Source organism: Odontesthes bonariensis, chromosome 15 (assembly GCF_027942865.1).
Source record: "Odontesthes bonariensis isolate fOdoBon6 chromosome 15, fOdoBon6.hap1, whole genome shotgun sequence".
NCBI lineage: Eukaryota > Metazoa > Chordata > Actinopteri > Atheriniformes > Atherinopsidae > Odontesthes > Odontesthes bonariensis.
Genome location: NC_134520.1, coordinates 34,938,077 through 34,957,829, shown reverse-complemented (window position 1 = coordinate 34,957,829; position 19,753 = coordinate 34,938,077). Strand labels below are relative to the sequence as shown.

The window sequence follows — 19,753 nt, the reverse complement described above, 5'->3', positions numbered from 1 at the left end:
CTACTGATGATCATTAGGCCTACTGATGGGAACGCGCCCAACGTGTGGATATGTTTCGTGTAAATAATGTTAACTAAACTGTCTTCCCATTTCTCAGGACCTAAAAAGCGTCTGCAGAATGACTGTAATGTGATGGAATTCGAGAGATGCATTCTTTTGAATGTTTGTGAAGGTGTAACAATACGGTGGCTGACACATGCAAACGCCTTGCCGCGTGCTCCGGTCGTTTTTGTGCCGCATTCTTCTCTTGCAGCGTTTTACTGTTGGATTTGTTTTGCCGTTTGCACGTAACGCTCTGTTGAAAAGAAATTTGGCATACCCAGTATTTGCTGCTTGTTTAATTGTGAATGAAATGACTCCACGAGCTGCTGGATCGGGTCAGAAAATCAATAGATTTTAAACAGAGGTATTAGTATTCATCGGGCCTTTTGGCCTGCTCCTGTGCCTCCTCTTGACTTTAATCCAGTTCTGGTGAAGTGTGGGCCGTGTTCCCCTGAATGAATCCACCTGGCAGGCAGCCAGAGGAGCAGCTGAAAGCAGCTGACTCTCAGCTGTGTGTAATCACGTTGTGTCTGTTCTACGTTGGTCTGTAAGTAGCTCCCATCAGAATGTTGTTTCCTCTCTCTCTGCAGATGGACCTGACGTGCTTCAACACTTCTGGGCCCTTTGCTCAGAACGCCAGCCTTCTATACGACGCGAACAATGACGAGGAGAATTTGTGGCAGAGAAATGGGAGCGCCTCCCTACCTCCGTGCTCTGAGCCCTACAGCTTCCTCTATCAGTGCCTCGTCTGTCAGGTTGTAGACTCGGTCTACGTCGTCTGCAACAACCCGACGGACGGTGTGAAAGTCATACTGGAGGGTGGCTCACATCCCATCGAAACTGTGAGAAGCGGTAAGCTCCACTCAGCGTCTCCTCGCTCTCAGCCGATCAGTAATGAGCATCACATAATAATAATAATAATACATTTTATTTATAACGCACTTTACATTTACAATAAAATCTCAAAGTGATCACACAGAGATCATATATGAGGGGAAAACAGGCTTTTACTGTAAGTCAAATTCAGATTGTGACTATCAAAGGAACTGGTTTAGAGACAGATTAAAAGATCACCTCTCTGTGAAACTCTTTGAGAGTTCAGCCTTCTCTGACTGAGTCAGAAACAACCAGGCAATGCACATCAGGCACCATCTATGTATAATTAATCTGCTGACTCCACTAACACAGATTTTATCCTCCATTTGCAGATTGTCCCAGAGTTCAGATTGCTGGTAAGTGTCGTTTAATTTCTGAATGTTTTTAGAATCCTTTAATCCCAAATTTAAGTAAAGATGGTCAGAAACATCCACAGTAATAAAGCAGAGCTGTTAGACTGGTGCTGCAGGCAAAATACATTTATTTAAGGTAAACACAAGAAACTTGTGCTAAATAAAAAATGGACCATACTCGGTCTATTCCCTATAGACCAGTGAGCAGTGCTGACCAACATGTCACAGCATGCCACCAGCTACCCCAGCCTCTCACCAACTGCACACCAGTCACAGCGGGGTGGGGATGCAAACCCTGGTTTGCTGCCAGAGGTGGAGGCAGGGCAAGACACACCAGCAGATTCAGCAGACAAACTCACCTGAACAGTCCTACAGTCACTAAAAATGGCAGCTAAAACAAAGCCATACAGGCCAACTCACCTAAAATGGCCACCTGGTTTCATAAGGCTCACATGGGCCAAACCCTCCACTTAAATATCTTGAACTTCTCCCAAAAGTCTGTTTACCCTAAGTGCTCCCCCTGCTGGGCCCCAGCTGCTATTGCTTCTTCTAATCCAAACCCACTGACTGGACTTTACTGCCTCATCTGACACTTCCTTCACTATTTTCCTCACACTCTGTCCACTTACACCCAGCTCCCTCAGCAATGAGACAACAGACTTTGCAACAAATCCTCTACATCCTACTTCCACTGGAGAGATTCTAACCTTCCATCCTCGCTGCTCTGCTTCTGCCCCCAACTCCACATACCTAAAGGGCGGTTTATGGTCGGAAACCAGGTCGTCTGCGTGTGTGTCGCAGTTAACGCAGACATGCCCCCCCCTTCCGCAGAGACTCTGGTGCACCTCCCCAAAATTGTAACTGACCACAGACAGTGCCGCAGATATCGCCGCAGGGAGGAGAGAAAGAGGCCTCTGATTGGTCAACTCTACATCCGCTCTACACTATGCATATTTCCGGTTTGCTAACCGGCTAATGGTGACGCTAACCGTGCTAACCGTGACGATTCTTTCGCCTCTCTGCCAGCTCCAGTAGTAGCAATATTTCTTCTATTTCTAGATCGATCAGCTGCATCTCAATCAAAGTGCGCATTCGTCCAGTCGCCATTGTTGTTGAATGACCTCCGTAACCGGAAGAGAAACACGCCACCCACCACACCCACAATCCTAGCTTGTTCGTGATTGTCCCTCTTGCGTTGTGGCGTGGAATTAACATGGCGCAGACCGCGCTTCAAAAGTGGGCATAAATCAAAAATAACTGCGTCATACCTGCGACAAGCTCACTGCGACACACTGCTGCGAGAGTATACACGGCCCTTAAGCTTTTTCCTTTCATATGCTTCTGCTTCTAATTCCTCCCAAGGAACAGTCAGCTCTATGAAACAGACTCTCATTCTACTCCTAGACCACAAGACTATATCCGGCCTTAGATTTGTAGAGGCTATCTCCTGGGGAACAACAAGCTTATTTCCTAAATCTACCTGCATCTCCCAATCACAAGCATCCTCCAAGCTGCCGTGCCTCCTTATCGTCTTTTTAACTTTCTCCCCCTCTTGAACAAACTGAATTGCCTCGACCCTCCTAAGTTTACCTGCCTTCGTTTCTCTTCAATACCTGCAGCTAAGCTTCTTAATACTTGGTCATGTCTTAGTACTGTACTGTGCTTAAGTGCTGTGGCACTGTATGGGAAAGGCATACTCCAGCTCCCAGTATCTAGTCCAGTAGGGGAGGTTAAATGTTCTACAGTTAGGACAGAGCTCCTGTTAGCTGGGAGTAAAGATGTGGAAGTTAGTAAGGTGGTTCCAAACCCAACCAAGGGGAGGAAGTAGGATCAAAGAACGGCAGCTCAGGAGGCAGAAGCAACTCTTAGACATGCAGAGAGTGTGGGTAATGTGCAAATAGGCCGGGAATGTGGCAGTAATTGTTCAGTGGAACATTCCTCTCGCTTTCATCATCTGGCGGTGCAGCAATAGAAGAGTAAATAGATTAAGGGAGTCCCCACCCCCCCGCCTCCATGTGTAAATACTGAGCAGGCAGCCGGTGAGTCGATGATTTATCAGCAGCAGCACTCGGGATGTTTGTAGAAACACTCTGGAGGGCTTAGAATAATAAAGCTTTTGTGTTCTTTGTTTATCTTTGACTGAAGGAGTCACAGCGGGAATCTGGGCCTTTTCCCTTCTTTAATCTTTTTAAAATGGTAAAGATTCTTCTTTCTTTTTAAATATCCAGAACGATTGGCTCCCCAGATGTTTTTCCACGGTTTCTTTTCCCCCCTTTTCATATCTTTTCATATCTATCTCCTCACAGTCAGAACTAAATCTATTTAAACCCTTTTTCCTCAAAGAGTTGATGCTGAGCTACACGGGTAGAAAGATTTCTGACCTTCTGAATGTGTTTAAAAGTCTCAGCTGATCTCAGACTTTCTTCACGGTTGGCATGGCTGAATAATCTATGAATATATAAAGAGTTAAGAGAGGAAATTAGCACTATAAAGGGGCTTTTTTATGTCTTTGGGAGAAGCACAGATTATTAATCAGAGCTCACACACAGTGATTAAAATGAAAGATATTAAGAGAAAAAAATTTAAAAACTTATTTTCTAATCTTTATATATTAAGTATTAGATCCCAAAGCGGGAAAGTTGCCTTATATTTCAAAGTTATTCACAAACTTTTTGTCCACAACCAAAACAAAAAGGTAAAGAAGAACAAACTTTATAGAAATACTGTTTAACTTTTTAACGCAGAAGATTCCAAAGACAGAATTGGGGCTTTCAGCCATCCTGGGACGAGATTCTGAATAATTTTTCCTCTGATGATGTTTGTGACAAAGAAAGCTGCATATAAGCTAAAGAAGGAAGGTTTGTGTCTCACTGTTTGTTTTCTCTGTCGGACAGCTGCCTCCTCTGGAGAGCTGGGAATCATCATCGGGATCGTCTCTGCCATCATCCTCTTCATCCTCGCCGCCATTGCCATCGGCGTGTTTCTGTACCGCAGACACCAGCGGTCTCTGAGGGTAGGTTTTAAATGCCAAAGTGTTTGCCTTAGTTTCACACACTGTGGCATCTTTATGAAGCATTTCATCGATTGTTCACGAACCCTTTCTCCTCAAATCAATCAAAACTGAAATTAGTTTAAAGTCAGTGGAACCGTCTGAGCTATGAAGCTCCGCCCTCTGACCAAAGGAGAGCCGCCTGTAACGGCTCAGTTAGTGGGCCTATAAACACTTTAAAGGGACAGTTCGCCTCTTTTGACATGAAGCTGTGTAACATCCCATATCAGCAACATCATTTCTGAACATCTTCTTACCCCCTGCTGCGTCCTGTGAGCAGAGTTCCAGCCTCGTTTTGGTGTTGATGAAGGTAGTCCGGCTAGTTGGCTGGGGTTTAAAAAATAAAGCGTTTTGCTTCTCAAAACAATATGCGTTCAACAGAGTAATACATTTGCATCACAAAATGGTTCTCCAGGAAAAAGTCAGAGCTCACAATCGCTTTGCGCTATTTTCTCTCCCTTCGTATCACTGCAGTGATACAGGACTACCTTCATCAACACCAAAACGAGGCTGGAACTCTGCTCACAGGACGCAGCAGGGGGTAAGAAGATGTTCATAAATGATGTTGCTGATATGGGATGGCATACAGCTTCATGTCAAAAGAGGCGAACTGTCCCTTTAAGAGCAGCCTGGGGTCGGGACACCTGTTTCTGATGACTCCTGTGGGCTCAGTAAGGTGTGAACCTGACGCCTCTGACAGCGATAACAGAGTTTCTTCATATCCGAACCGTCCGGAAACATGTGTTCATCATCCAGTGCTTTGATTTGACTTTAGAAGTGTTGAAGTGCTCTGTAACCCCCCTTGTTGACACATATATTTGGTAATTGAGGTGACTGTGGGCAGATTATGACCACAGCTAAAGACAGATCTGCACTCTGTGTGTTTTTAAGCTCCTCGGTGATGCCTGGAAGGTTTGTGCTCCTGCAGCTGTCGGATATTTTAATGCTCAAGTGGCGAACGAATCGACTAAAAGAGATTCTTTATCTCATATCTGCACATTTCTGCACCACATGGAATCAATAAAGAGGCCGTTAAAAGATAAAACAGCAACGGCAGCAATAAACAAGTAAATTAAACTAATAAATGGATCAAATCTGTGTGAATTCAAGTTATAAAGTGCATGTTCAGACCTGGATAAGCTGTGACTGTGAGCCCACCAGAAGGATGGGTTTCCCAAGGGAAGTCAGTTTTATTTGTCAATTCTTTCACATGTACCAAACATACAAAGGAATCTAAATTTCGTTTTTCTCCATCACCACGGTGTACACAAGACATTTCTGACATTTAGGTAGACAAGACAGGAGCCAAATATCCAACACGCAAGTAAAACATTCAAACCATTCAATTAAAACATTCAAGTAACCTCAGGTAAACGGTAAAAGGCAAATAAGTAATTAAAAGTAACAGTGAGTAAGACGCAGTGTACTCAGTGTATGGGTGGCAGCAGGACTTGAGAGGATTGTAAAAGGTGCAAACCTTGTGTGGGTTCAGGGTTGGAAAAAAAAGGAACCTGGGTGTTATTTAGGCCTAATTGGGAGTGAATGAAGGGAAGCTTAAAGGGAAGCGGTGTGTGGTTTTAACCGCTCGGTTAATGATCTGCTGCAGTTATTAGGCTCCTCTCAGCCGCCTTCAGCTGGTGCAGAACGCTGCTGCCCGTCTTTAACCAACACCAACAGACGTGTGCACATCACTCCTGTTCTTAACTCCCTCCATCGGCTTCCTGTCCTTTAGAGAACTGATTTTAAACTTTTAATGTTGGTTTTTAAAGCTCTTAACGGCCTCGCCCCGTCGTATTTATCTGAGCTTTCCCTTTAGCTTCAACTCTTAACGACACAATTCAAACTACATCTGCTCCTTGAACAATGCTTTTTTTCTATTTTGCATAACACATGTTGTTCAATCATTTTACTGCAAAAAAAACACTTAGAAAGAAATGCTTTCTGGCCTGAAAAATACATACACATATTGATTTAACTGTATTTAGTTAGTCCACAGTGTTTTTGGAGTTCTCACACATTACTCCACACGTCCCTTTCTCTATTTACCAACGATCGTCTGACAGAACATTTCTCTGTCCGACATGCGCAAACAACCACATTAGGTGCACGTTCCACTCTTAAATTGTAGCGTGTGCACTACATATAAGACATCTACTAACCTGTGATACAGAATTGAAGAGACACACACGTTCGTCTGCTGTTCACTTCACGACGGAAGGATTTATTCTTCCTCTGTGCGTGTAGTGGTACAATTTTAGTCAACAGTCAATTCTATTCTAGTCAGCAGATCAGTTTCTGCTGGAAGTGCCCAGGTCAGAATACAAACCCTGGGGTGAGCGAGCCTTTCCCAAAGCTGCCCCCAGGCTCTGGAATAAGCCCCCCGTCCAGCTGCGTCTTATTTCTGACCTGGGCCTCTAAAAACCTGCTTATTTAGGATGGCTTTAATACCCAGTAGCATGATGACACTTATCTTATTCGATTTTGTTGTATTTTATTGCTGTCACTGTTCTTTTGTTGTTTTTATTTGTTTTTACTTCTTCTTCTCTTTATTTATTACCTGCTTTAAAGCACTTTGGTACACCGTAAGGATTGTCTGTAAAGGGCTGTAGAAATAAAATACATTTACATTTAGCTGGAGAACCACACAGTGCGACCACAGGACAACCCTCAGAGGAAGCTTTCTGTTTGCAGACTCGCTGTCTTAACGTTGGCCTCGTGTGTTTTCTTTGTTTCAGGGCAGAAACGGCAGCACCACCCCCGGACCTTCCTCCTCCCATGAGGGAAACGGACTCCAGCAGGCTGACAAAAAGCTACTTCCAGTAAGTTTTCCAATGACTCATTAGAAAAAAGAAAAAAAAGCTCGATGCGAATGATTCGTCCAGGCTCGGCTGGAGAGCCACGTGGTGCCGCTCAGCTCGCTCATCTGTGTGCTTTGGTGTTTCAGACCGATAACAACAACACGGCCAACGGATCCTCTTCCCCCTCCGTGCTGTGTGGGGATCAGAGTGTGTGCGGCACACGGGTCCAGCAGGAGGGAAACGGACTCCTGCAGCCCGCCGATGAGACACTTCCTGTAAGTTTTATTACTTTATTAAAAAGCTGGCCGCGTTACATCTGTAAAATCACAGACCGCTGCTACAATAAAGCGGGAAATAAGAGGCTTCATTAGGTAGTCCGGCTAGTTGGCTGGGGTTTAAAAAATAAAGCGTTTTGCTTCTCAGAACAATATGCGTTCAACAGAGTAATACATTTGCATCACAAAATGGTTCTCCAGGAAAAAGTCAGACCTCACAATCTCTTGGCCCTATTTTCTCTCCCTTCGTATCACTGCCTGCTGCCGCCTGCCGACAGCCGCGCCTGTTACGCTGTTTGCTGCTCGGTCTGCACAGCAGGCAGTGATACGAAGGGAGAGAAAATAGGGCCAAGAGATTGTGAGCTCTGACTTTTATTTCATTCATTATTATTTCACATCTGGACTCATTTTTAAAATCTTATTGGACATCTGAAAAGGCCACTTTGGACATTAAGTGCCTGTTGCACCTGCTTCTTCTGGCTTTCCTTCAGTTAATCCGTCTTGTTGGCGTCTTTATAAACCCCCTTTGTTCTGTTTGCGCCCCCCAAAGCATTGTGGGAACTGTAGTTCTTCATGGAAGAAAATCAAAGTAAGAAAACAAACATTATTGACCCTTTTCGGTGGAGAATCCTGAGCTTCTGCTGTTCCATTTAACTCTTTATCAGACTTTATCCGACTCGTATCAGACTTTTATCCGACTCGTATCAGACTCGTATCAGACTCGTATCCGACTCTTTATCCGACTCGTATCAGACTCGTATCAGACTCGTATAAGACTCTTTATCCGACTCGTATCAGACTCGTATAAGACTCTTTATCCGACTCGTATCAGACTCGTATAAGACTCTTTCCTCCTCAGTAACAACCTGAACGTCTCCTCTCTGTTCGCAGGTCTGACGCAGCGTCCCAACACCGAGCCGTTGTTCCTGCCGACGTTCGCTTGCTCCAGTGTGCCGCTCTGAGGGCGTATTCAGACCAGGAAACTCCGATAGTTCACTTGCTTTGGTCCAAACCTTTTTTTTTTTTCATTTTGGTGCGGTTCGCTTTCAGACTGCATATTTCAGTAAACCGACCAAAATATGTCAACAAAGCCACGCGCCCTGAAGTCGTTCGGCTATTGGTCAGAATCGACACGCGCAACACAAAGTGCTAAGTTCAAAAGTGAATGTAGTCATGGACGCTTTCCGTGCCGTTATTGCTTTTACTATAATCAAAACTATATGATTTTTCAACGTTTTGCTATTTTCACAACTGTGTAATTACTATGCTGCTGTACAAGTAATTTATCAACAACGACGACAAAGGGCAAGGCGGCATCTGCCCAAACGTCCACAAGAGCACGGGTCTCCTCTTCGGCCCACGTTTGTCCCCTACTCATTTTCGGTCTTTCGTTATCTTTACCACAGCCGGTCTAGTAATTAGAAGAACGAATGTGCCTTAATGAACTTAGATGGACCAGTTTTTTAAAGTCACGCTTTTCAGAACAGGTGCTGTTACAGTGGAGGAAGGAAGTTACACTTTAATTTATTTAGCTTTATTACTCTGTGAAATCTGGTCCTTTTTCTCATTGTGTTGATCCCCTCTGTAATGCAAAGTGGATTTTCATGTATTTAATGTGTTGTTCTTGTTCTGATGTGGACGCTTTGACTGTTTTATGTTTTAATGTTGGTATTACAAAGAAATAAAAGTTCTATCCACACCACTGTTTCATTTTACACACAATACTCTGTTGTTGAGGGGAGACTGTGTCCCACCACCAGCTGCTTTTATGCAGAAAGCTTCGTGGCTCGAGGTCAGATGGTTAATCTGCTGTGACACATTCTTATCTACATGTTAAGTCTTATCAGTTAGTGGTTCAATATGTGGTTTCTGATGACTTTTAATGAGGTCTGAATGAGGAAGTCGCTCATGAGTCACAGCAGAGCTTCTGCAAACCTGAGTCAGAAAAAGAAAAACACATAAAAACACATGAAACAAAAACTCATGAAAAAACATAAAAAACACATGAAACATTAAAAACTCAAAAAAAAAACATGAAAACGTAAAAAAACTCATAAAAAAACATGAAAACATAGAAAAAACACATGAAAAATCATATAAAAAAAACACACAACAACACATGAAAACATGTAAAATTAAAACAGAACGTGTGCAGAATGTGCTTGACACAAACAACACAAACGGAGGATGTTGGAGCATGCACCGCGGCGGTGAGGAATGATTAAAAGGTAACAGTCAGATAATGTCAGATTAAGGGATCAGTTCAGTTTGTAGCTGCTGGTGAAGGATTAAATGTGAGTAAATGCGGCTGATCCCAGATGTAGAAGCCGGCTTCAGTGATATAAAAAGTGTTCACACCCCTGGAGAAGGCCGGCTTTCCTACATAATGAATCAGTTCAGACTTTCAGAGCGAGCGTCCAAACCAACTGAAAGAAGGTTTTTTAAATGATTTATTGTGCTCTCATCAGAAGAAGCTGGCACCCTGACAGGTGTGTAGACTTTTTATATCCACTGGACCGTCTCTGCGGTGTGTTTCAGGTAAAGCTGAGCACACACGCGCCATTTCACTTTAATCTGGAGGGGCTTTTGTACTTTTTCGACATAAAAAAACAACTTAAATTGCAAAACAAAAAGCTTTTGGAGGCCGCTGTAAGGAACCTGAAAGCACAAGTTAATAATGAGCTGGTTGTGGTCGGGCCGGATGTTTTAAATGTGCTGAGTAATAAGCTGCAGCCTGGAGGTGAAACTGAATTGCAGAACGTCCTTTGAGTTAAAAATAATCTCGGGAAGTAAAGAGTGATGAGACAGAGGTGCAGAGAGTGGAAAAGCAAACCTGAAAACCTCTGAGAAGGACTTGCTCTGATTAAATGCAGAAGATAAAAAAAAGTCCCCGTTATGACCACATAATATAATGTATAACCATGCTGAGATATGCCAACTTTTCAGCTAACAGCTCTTTGGGAATCACCTTGTTGCTGCAGAAATCCTGTTTTCTGTCTGTCACACTGTGTTATCTTTGCTGTTTTTCACACATGCAGCTAAAGAAATGGGAACAAATCTGAATTCCAGTCTAAAACCCACAAAGAGCTTCTAGATTATTCATTTCTGGTGGCATAAAGCAGTTTAATCATTTCATTTATATTAATTATTCCATAATTAGTCATTAGATTATATCTTATATTCCTTTTTTAAGCTTTAAATTGAATCTTATTTACTTTTTCTTGATGTTGAATAACATGTAATTCTTATTATTGTCTGTTTTTTTTCCTACTTTTCTACTTTTAGACGTGATAACGTTCATTATTTTGGGATTAGGATTTTTTTAAACTGAATTTCTTATATTAATTTGATTCTTTTGGTAACTGAAAGCAGTTTTAACGTAAATGTACAAAAAAGTTGAAACTATGAAGCTGTTTTTCACAGATGCAGCTAAAGAAATGGGAACAAATGATGTGTTTTCTGGAAAATGAGATTCCACTTTGCACAAAATTGTAAATATGATCAGAATTTCACAGTTTGTGTGATCAGCTTAAATAGAACGTCTGTTAACTGTCCCCCACATCCTGTGAAACATGTCTGGGCATGTTTCACACCTATCAGGGCTCATGATGTCTTCTTCTTTTGTGCTTCTCACTGTCTGAATATCCAGGAGAAATGTGGGCTGAGCAGCCAGCTGATCGGCCACAACATTAAAACCTGTTACCTTCCACGTGGAAACAGTTCTGACCTTCAGAGGCACATTATGAATTATTCTGCTTATCAAAGCCAGTGTTTTGGTCAGAAAACCTGTTGGTTTAAGCACTATTCAAGGCCCTATTTTCTCTCCCTTCATATCAATGCGTACAGCCACCTAGCGATAGCCGCACCTGTTACGGTGTTTGCTGCTCGCTCTGCACAGTTTACATTGGACGCATTGATATCAAAGAAGGCAAAAATAGGGCCAAGAGATTGTGAGGTCTGACTTTTTCCTGGAGAACCATTTTGTGATGCAAATGTATTACTCTGTTGAACGCATATTGTTCTGAGAAGCAAAACGCTTTATTTTTTAAACCCCAGCCAACTAGCCGGACTACCTTCATCAACGCCAAAACTCAGCTGGAACTCTGCTCACAGGACGCAGCAGGGGGTAAGAAGATGTTCATAAATGATGCTGCTGATATGGGATGTTACACAGCTTCATGTCAGAAGAGGTGAACTGTCCCTTTAAAGAGGCGAACTGTCCCTTTAAACAGCTTCGGGACATGTCGGGAGGACTGAGAAACAGTAACTGTAACAGTCTGTAGAGATATGAGCACAGATGGTCCACCCACAGACACCCAATGTAACCCAAATAACTCAATAAATCAAACATATTTAACTTTATTTTTGAAAAACAGAGTTAGAAAAGAAGTTACATGAAAAATAGAATATTTTCCGAATAGAAATATATATATATAAAAGCACAATCGTACATCGGACGCAGTGAGCCTGAGAAAGCAGCTTTTTAAAAGTCTCATCCATCCGGTGCATTTTCCTCTCTGCTGAACTGACACTTTTCCACGTGGATCTGCTCAGTCGGTGCGCTGTAAAGAGCTGCGGACCTTCTTCTTCTCCTGCACGCGCAGACGGCCCAGACGACCCCCAGAACCAGAACAATGGCGGCCACGGGACCCCCGATAAGCAGACCGCCGGTCAGACCGTCGAAGCACAAAGATTTGGAGGCGCAGAACCCTGAAACACAGAGAGAGATCCGACCCAAACAATCCGTCATTTCAGGTGGTTTTCTGTTTTTAAACGTTTATCAGGAGCTGCTGGGAGGATTTTTCTGCTGGTGAACGGCCGTTATCGTTCGTAACCATGGCAACGGGTGAGTTGTTTGATGCCCCTAACATCTGGAACAGCCTTCCAGCAGATGTGAGGCGGGCCTCAGCTCTGACCATGTTTAAATCCAGGCTGAAAACAGTTCTGCTCAGCTGTAAATATGACACCTGGAAGTGTTTCATCTGCACTCTTTGCTTTTAAATGAATGAATTAATGATTAATTTTATGTTTTTGGAATTATTTTATTTGCCTTTTTGTGATCTTATGTAGCTGTAAAGCACTTTGAATTGTTCTCTACAGATAAACTGGCCTTGCTTCAAGCGGAAGAGTTTAAGCATCTCGGGATTTTGTCTACAAATTTGTCCTCACTCAGTGGGGTCACATGGCTCTGAAAGGATCGGATTATTGGCTAAATTACAATCAGACTGAGTTATTAAGTGCATGTAGACACCTTAATCTGTCTAAGAATTGGATCGGATCAGATTCAGACCCCGAGATAACTGGGCTGAAAGTCACTCTAAACCTGCTTGTAGACGCTGAAGCTCGTGGTGAATCAGACTTTGCGTTCTGCGCATGCTCCAGATGTTTTCCCGGGGTCGTGACCCGGAAGTCAAAGGAGACGATATTCCTGTTGTTGTCGCCGTCAGAAAGAAACAAACAACGCGATGGAGAATGCTCCGTTGGGCATCGAGTTTGTGCAACAAGCAGCTCATCACAGAGCAAATGTAGAGGGACGTAGCTTCATCTGGCTCTGCGTTCTCCATCTTTCTCCAATGCCTGAGTTTGTTGTTGTTGTTGGTGGTGAAGAGGTCAACAGGAAGTGGCTCTATTAGCAACAGCTGGAATGGGTACAGCGCCACCTATCATACCGGGGTATGACACGCTTTGTGCCTCTGATCCCATTCATTCACCGCCAGATATCCAAGGAGAATTACCCTTTATGCTCAGATATAGTTATAGCCTCCGCGCGGCAGGCAACCGACGATTCACGGGAGCGGTCAGGAGGAGGAGTTGGGGATCTTGATCGCTCAGAAGCATGTAACTCATCAGCCGCAGGTGCATCAGGCATTTCAGCAGGTTTGGGTGAGAATGATTCTTGTGTTTTTTTGCCTTTTCCTCGGCCCAGGGCCCGGGCAAACGACGATTGCTTCTTGGGAGGCATGGTCGAGATGAATGTCTCAAGAGATGTTGATAGCGCGTCGTCTACTGCAATAATGGAGCAATGTGGAAAGGCTGCTGAGTTAATGGCGTTGCCCCTGGCAACCAATAGCGTCTTCTGCCAACATGGCCGACCGGCCGACCGGAGTCACGTGACTCCTCATTCTCAATAGGCGCGTTGAAACGTACGCTGTTCATGCGCAGTTCATATGCTACTCATACGCTAGTCATTCTTTATTTTCAAGGACTTTTCGTGCGTATGATTAATTTTCATACGCAACTCATACGCTTCTCTCATACGCAACAGTGTGACAGGGCCTTTATTACCTGCTGTGTCTGTAAAGGGCGGTATAGATAAAATACATTTACATTTAGCAGGAGAACCACACAGTGCGACCACAGGACAACTCTCAGAGGAAGCTCAGTCCATCTGAGGGTCTCTGCTCAGGTTGTTCACTTCCTGCTGGGAGTTAAAGCTCTGTGTGCTCAGAGATACGAGTGAGTCCCAGACAGGAAGGAGGGCGTCGGACGCGACCTGCAGCAGCTTTCTGTTTGCAGACTCGCACTCTTAACGTTGGCCTCGGTGTGTTTTCTTTGTTTCAGGGCAGAAACGCCACCACCGATATAAATCTGTCTGACAGACGAGTGCAGCATGAGCGAAACGGACTCCAGCCGGCTGATGAGAAGCTACTTCCAGTAAGTTTTCCAGCGACTCATTAGAAAAACAAACCTCGACGCAAATTAGTCGTCCACGTGGTGCCGCCACAGCTCGCTCATCTGTGTGCTTTGGTGTTTCAGACGGATAAAAACAACACGGCCAACGGATCCCCTTCCCCCTCCGTGCTGTGTGGGGATCAGCACACGGGTCCAGCAGGAGGGAAACGGACTCCTGCAGCCCGCCGATGAGCCACTTCCTGTAAGTTTTATTACTTTATTAAAAAGCTGGCCACGTTACATCTGTAAAATCACAGACCGCTGCTACAATAAAGCGGGAAATAAGAGGCTTCATTAGGTAGTCCGGCTAGTTGGCTGGGGTTTAAAAAATAAAGCGTTTTGCTTCTCAGAACAATATGCGTTCAACAGAGTAATACATTTGCATCACAAAATGGTTCTCCAGGAAAAAGTCAGACCTCACAATCTCTTGGCCCTATTTTCTCTCCCTTCGTATCACTGCCTGCTGCCGACAGCCGCGCCTGTTACGCTGTTTGCTGCTCGGAAGCAGGGGACTGCTCGGTTGTCAGGTTCAAACACCTAGAAATTCATAAAGGAGAGAGAGAGAGACGTTTAGGATTTTTACTCATGAGGAGAGACAACTTCTTACAAATTCCAAACCCGCTCTGAAGCTTCTCCTCACGCCTCCATTTTATTCTGGAAAATGGGTGTATACAAAAGAAGGGTATCCAGTTTCAAGCCAGACCAGACCACATTCCTAACAGTGGAATTTACGACCTTCACACAACTAAGCGAGGCACACTTCAACTCAAGACTCTTAATCAATATAACAAAAACAGAGTATATATGGGATAACTAACATAAAATGTATTTACAACTCAACTTCGGTCTGCTCGGTCTGCACAGCAGGCAGTGATACGAAGGGAGAGAAAATAGGGCCAAGAGATTGTGAGGTCTGACTTTTATTTCATTCATTATTATTTCACATCTGGACTCATTTTTAAAATCTTATTGGACATCTGAAAAGGCCACTTTGGACATTAAGTGCCTGTTGCACCTGCTTCTTCTGGCTTTCCTTCAGTTAAAGACATGGTTGGTAATCCTGTTCAGAAACACATTTTGTAATACTGGGTGAAATGGTCCGTCTATCCTGAGAGAAATCTATACAAGATGTATTTAGAAAAAGGGACGAAAATAATCAGACCTCTGTGGCAGCTGCAGGACTGAGAAAAAGCTGACCAATCCGAGATCAGCGTCCCGCTGATCTCGGATTGGTCGCCTACAAAAAACCAATCAGATGCCTCTGCTTTCTGCCTACGCCCCCCTCTGCCGGCTCCCTGCTCCATGTGCGCATGCGGTTCTACCGGCTTTGGATGAAGCACTGACGGAATGGGGAGGGGGGGGTGGAGCTTAGAGGAGGGGACACTTTCGAATCTTGCTAGCTCTCTAGGATTACCTACCATAGCTTTAACCCGTCTTGTTGGCATCTTTATAAACCCCCTTTGTTCTGTTTGCGTCCCCCAAAGCATTGTGGGGGAACTGTAGTTCTTCATGGAAGAAAATCAAAGTAAGAAAACAAACATTATTGACCCTTTTCGGTGGAGAATCCTGAGCTTCTGCTGTTCCATTTAACTCTTTATCAGCCTTTATCCGACTCGTATCCGACTCGTATCCGCCTTTTATCCGACTCGTATCAGCCTTTATCCGACTCGTATCAGCCTTTATCCGACTCGTATCCGACTCGTATCAGCCTTTATCCGACTCGTATCAGCCTTTATCCGACTCGTATCAGCCTTTATCCGACTCGTATCAGCCTTTATCCGACTCGTATCCGACTCGTATCCGCCTTTTATCCGACTCGTATCAGCCTTTATCCGACTCGTATCAGCCTTTATCCGACTCGTATCAGCCTTTATCCGACTCGTATCAGCCTTTATCCGACTCGTATCAGCCTTTATCCGACTCGTATCCGACTCGTATCAGCCTTTATCCGACTCGTATCAGCCTTTATCCGACTCGTATCCGACTCGTATCAGCCTTTATCCGACTCGTATCAGCCTTTATCCGACTCGTATCAGCCTTTATCCGACTCGTATCCGACTCGTATCAGCCTTTATCCGACTCGTATCAGCCTTTATCCGACTCGTATCAGCCTTTATCCGACTCGTATCAGCCTTTATCCGACTCGTATCCGACTCGTATCAGCCTTTATCCGACTCGTATCAGCCTTTATCCGACTCGTATCAGCCTTTATCCGACTCGTATCAGCCTTTATCCGACTCGTATCCGACTCGTATCAGCCTTTATCCGACTCGTATCAGCCTTTATCCGACTCGTATCAGCCTTTATCCGACTCGTATCAGCCTTTATCCGACTCGTATCAGCCTTTATCCGACTCGTATCCGACTCGTATCAGCCTTTATCCGACTCGTATCCGACTCGTATCAGCCTTTATCCGACTCGTATCAGCCTTTATCCGACTCGTATCAGCCTTTTATCCGACTCGTATCAGCCTTTATCCGACTCGTATCCGACTCGTATCAGCCTTTATCCGACTCGTATCAGCCTTTATCCGACTCGTATCAGCCTTTATCCGACTCGTATCAGCCTTTATCCGACTCGTATCCGACTCGTATCCGCCTTTTATCCGACTCGTATCAGCCTTTATCCGACTCGTATCAGCCTTTATCCGACTCGTATCCGACTCGTATCAGCCTTTATCCGACTCGTATCAGCCTTTATCCGACTCGTATCAGCCTTTATCCGACTCGTATCAGCCTTTATCCGACTCGTATCAGCCTTTATCCGACTCGTATCCGACTCGTATCAGCCTTTATCCGACTCGTATCAGCCTTTATCCGACTCGTATCAGCCTTTATCCGACTCGTATCAGCCTTTATCCGACTCGTATCAGCCTTTATCCGACTCGTATCAGCCTTTATCCGACTCGTATCCGACTCGTATCAGCCTTTATCCGACTCGTATCAGCCTTTATCCGACTCGTATCCGACTCGTATCAGCCTTTATCCGACTCGTATCAGCCTTTATCCGACTCGTATCCGACTCGTATCAGCCTTTATCCGACTCGTATCAGCCTTTATCCGACTCGTATCAGCCTTTATCCGACTCGTATCAGCCTTTATCCGACTCGTATCAGCCTTTATCCGACTCGTATCCGACTCGTATCAGCCTTTATCCGACTCGTATCAGCCTTTATCCGACTCGTATCAGCCTTTATCCGACTCGTATCCGACTCGTATCCGCCTTTTATCCGACTCGTATCAGCCTTTATCCGACTCGTATCAGCCTTTATCCGACTCGTATCAGCCTTTATCCGACTCGTATCCGACTCGTATCAGCCTTTATCCGACTCGTATCAGCCTTTATCCGACTCGTATCAGCCTTTATCCGACTCGTATCAGCCTTTATCCGACTCGTATCAGCCTTTATCTGACTCGTATCAGCCTTTATCCGACTCGTATCAGCCTTTATCCGACTCGTATCAGCCTTTATCCGACTCGTATCAGCCTTTATCCGACTCGTATCAGCCTTTATCCGACTCGTATCAGCCTTTATCCGACTCGTATCCGACTCGTATCAGCCTTTATCCGACTCGTATCAGCCTTTATCCGACTCGTATCCGACTCGTATCAGCCTTTATCCGACTCGTATCAGCCTTTATCCGACTCGTATCCGACTCGTATCAGCCTTTATCCGACTCGTATCAGCCTTTATCCGACTCGTATCCGACTCGTATCAGCCTTTATCCGACTCGTATCAGACTTTTATCAGTCTCGTATCAGGCTTTTATCAGTCTCGTATCAGGCTTTTATCAGTCTCGTATCTGACTCGTATCTGACTCGTATCTGACTCGTATCCGACTCGTATCAGACTTGTATCCGACTCTTTCCTGCTCAGTAACAACCTGAACGTCTCCTCTCTGTTCGCAGGTCTGACGCTGCGTCCCAACACCGAGCCGTTGTTCCTGCCGACGTTCGCTTGCTCCAGTGTGCCGCTCATAGATGTAGAAAACAAGTTGGTGGTAGTTTCGGAAGTTGTCGAGATGATAAACATATATGAAAACACATCCTCTCCACAGCATCCTGCAGGACAGAGAGGTTCAGAAGGTCTTTTGTTCCCACAGACATAAGGCTTTATAACAGGGACTGCTGAGCTCTTCTCAAATTGATTGATTGATTTTTATTTATTTGTTTATTTTGCCATTTAGTCGTTTATTATTATTTAGTTAGTAGTAGTATTATTATTGTTGTTTATTCAATCATTGTAAATATTTAAAAAAATGTTGAGCTACTTGACGAATTTGAATTTCCCCCATTGGGGGATAAATAAAGTCTTTTTCTATTCTATTTCTATTCTATAAAAACACATGAAAACATAAAACACCTGATAAAAAAAACACGTCAAATTAATCTCTGCACAGTAAAGTCTGTGAATGGAACTCTGGATCGTGGTGCTGGACAAAGGATTCCCACAGTAATCCCTCGTCCGTGTGCTTCTATCAGCTGCTGATGAACGAGGGTTCTTGGTGCAGCGCCGTCTGAGGGGTCAGAGGTCACGGGGGTCCAGCTGAGGCTGGCTCCCTGAAACTCCTCCAGATTCGCTGAATGCTTTCATGATATTCTGCTCTGCAGAGGGAGAAATATGCAGATCCCTTCCAGTATTTCTCAGAGGAACGTTGTTTTAAACGCATTTGAGGACAAACTGGAGCTCCTCTGAACATCTCTGCTCCTCTCAGACTCAGCCTGTCATGGATGCCGCCCATTTGAATACGATTATTCACATCAACAATCAACAAAGGCCCTAAATCCCGACCGATCCAAAACAACTCAAATCTGATTATTGAACATATCTGTCAGACACAAACGGAGGATGTTGGAGCATGCACCGCGGCGGTGAGGAATGATTAAAAGGTAACAGGCAGATAATGTCAGATTAAGGGATCAGTTCAGTTTGTAGCTGCTGGTGAAGGATTAAATGTGAGTAAATCCACTAAATGCGACTGATCCCAGTTGTAGAAGCCGGCTTCAGGGATATAAAAAGTGTTCACACCCCTGGAGAAGGCCGGCTTTCCAACATAATGAATCAGTTCAGACTTTCAGAGCGAGCGTCCAAACCAACTGAACGAAGGTTTTTTAAATGATTTATTGTGCTCTCATCAGAAGAAGCTGGCACCCTGACAGGTGTGTAGACTTTTTATATCCACTGGACCGTCTCTGCGGTGTGTTTCAGGTAAAGCTGAGCACACACACGCCATTTCACTTTAATCTGGAGGGGCTTTTGTACTTTTTCGACATAAAAAAACAACTTAAATTGCAAAACAAAAAGCTTTTGGAAGCCGCTGTCTCATTAATAATGAGCTGGTTGTGGTCGGGCCGGATGGTTTAAATGTGCTGAGTCATGAGCTGAAGAAGCCGGGAGATTACAGCTGAACTGTGGGAACTTCGTTTAAATCAAAAATAATCTGAGGAAGTGAAGCCTGACCGAACGGAGGTGCAGAGAGTGGAAAAGGAAAAGTCCTCCTCATGACTAATGGTGACAATCAAAACACTTTGTGAGCTCTTTAAACACAATACACCTGTCACCTGTCCCAGATTAACACCTTTGTAAATATGGCTGCAATATTTTCTATTTATTTTATTATTTTATTTATAATAAAATAATTATCATTATTTTATTTGATAATATCTTTTTATATATAAATAATTTATA

At 44.1% G+C, this 19,753-nt stretch overlaps 1 protein-coding gene across 5 annotated transcripts in view; it reads left to right on the top strand.

Moving 5' to 3' along the window:
* LOC142400831 (uncharacterized) overlaps positions 1–18,345 on the top strand; it is a 26,059-nt gene extending 7,714 nt beyond the window's left edge. For 2 of the 5 annotated variants that reach the window (XM_075486062.1, XM_075486063.1), the window contains 6 exons: positions 633–894; positions 1,251–1,274; positions 4,166–4,284; positions 7,056–7,139; positions 7,265–7,393; positions 8,285–9,119. In XM_075486062.1, the coding sequence (XP_075342177.1) occupies positions 633–894; positions 1,251–1,274; positions 4,166–4,284; positions 7,056–7,139; positions 7,265–7,393; positions 8,285–8,290 (624 nt within the window). In that variant the 3' untranslated portion in view covers positions 8,291–9,119. Of the gene's footprint in view, positions 1–632; positions 895–1,250; positions 1,275–4,165; positions 4,285–7,055; positions 7,140–7,264; positions 7,394–8,284; positions 9,120–14,149; positions 14,268–17,973 lie in introns of those variants that run through there. The other 3 variants (XM_075486065.1, XM_075486064.1, XM_075486061.1) reach the window with 3 other exon arrangements.
* The last annotated feature ends 1,408 nt before the right edge of the window (positions 18,346–19,753 follow it).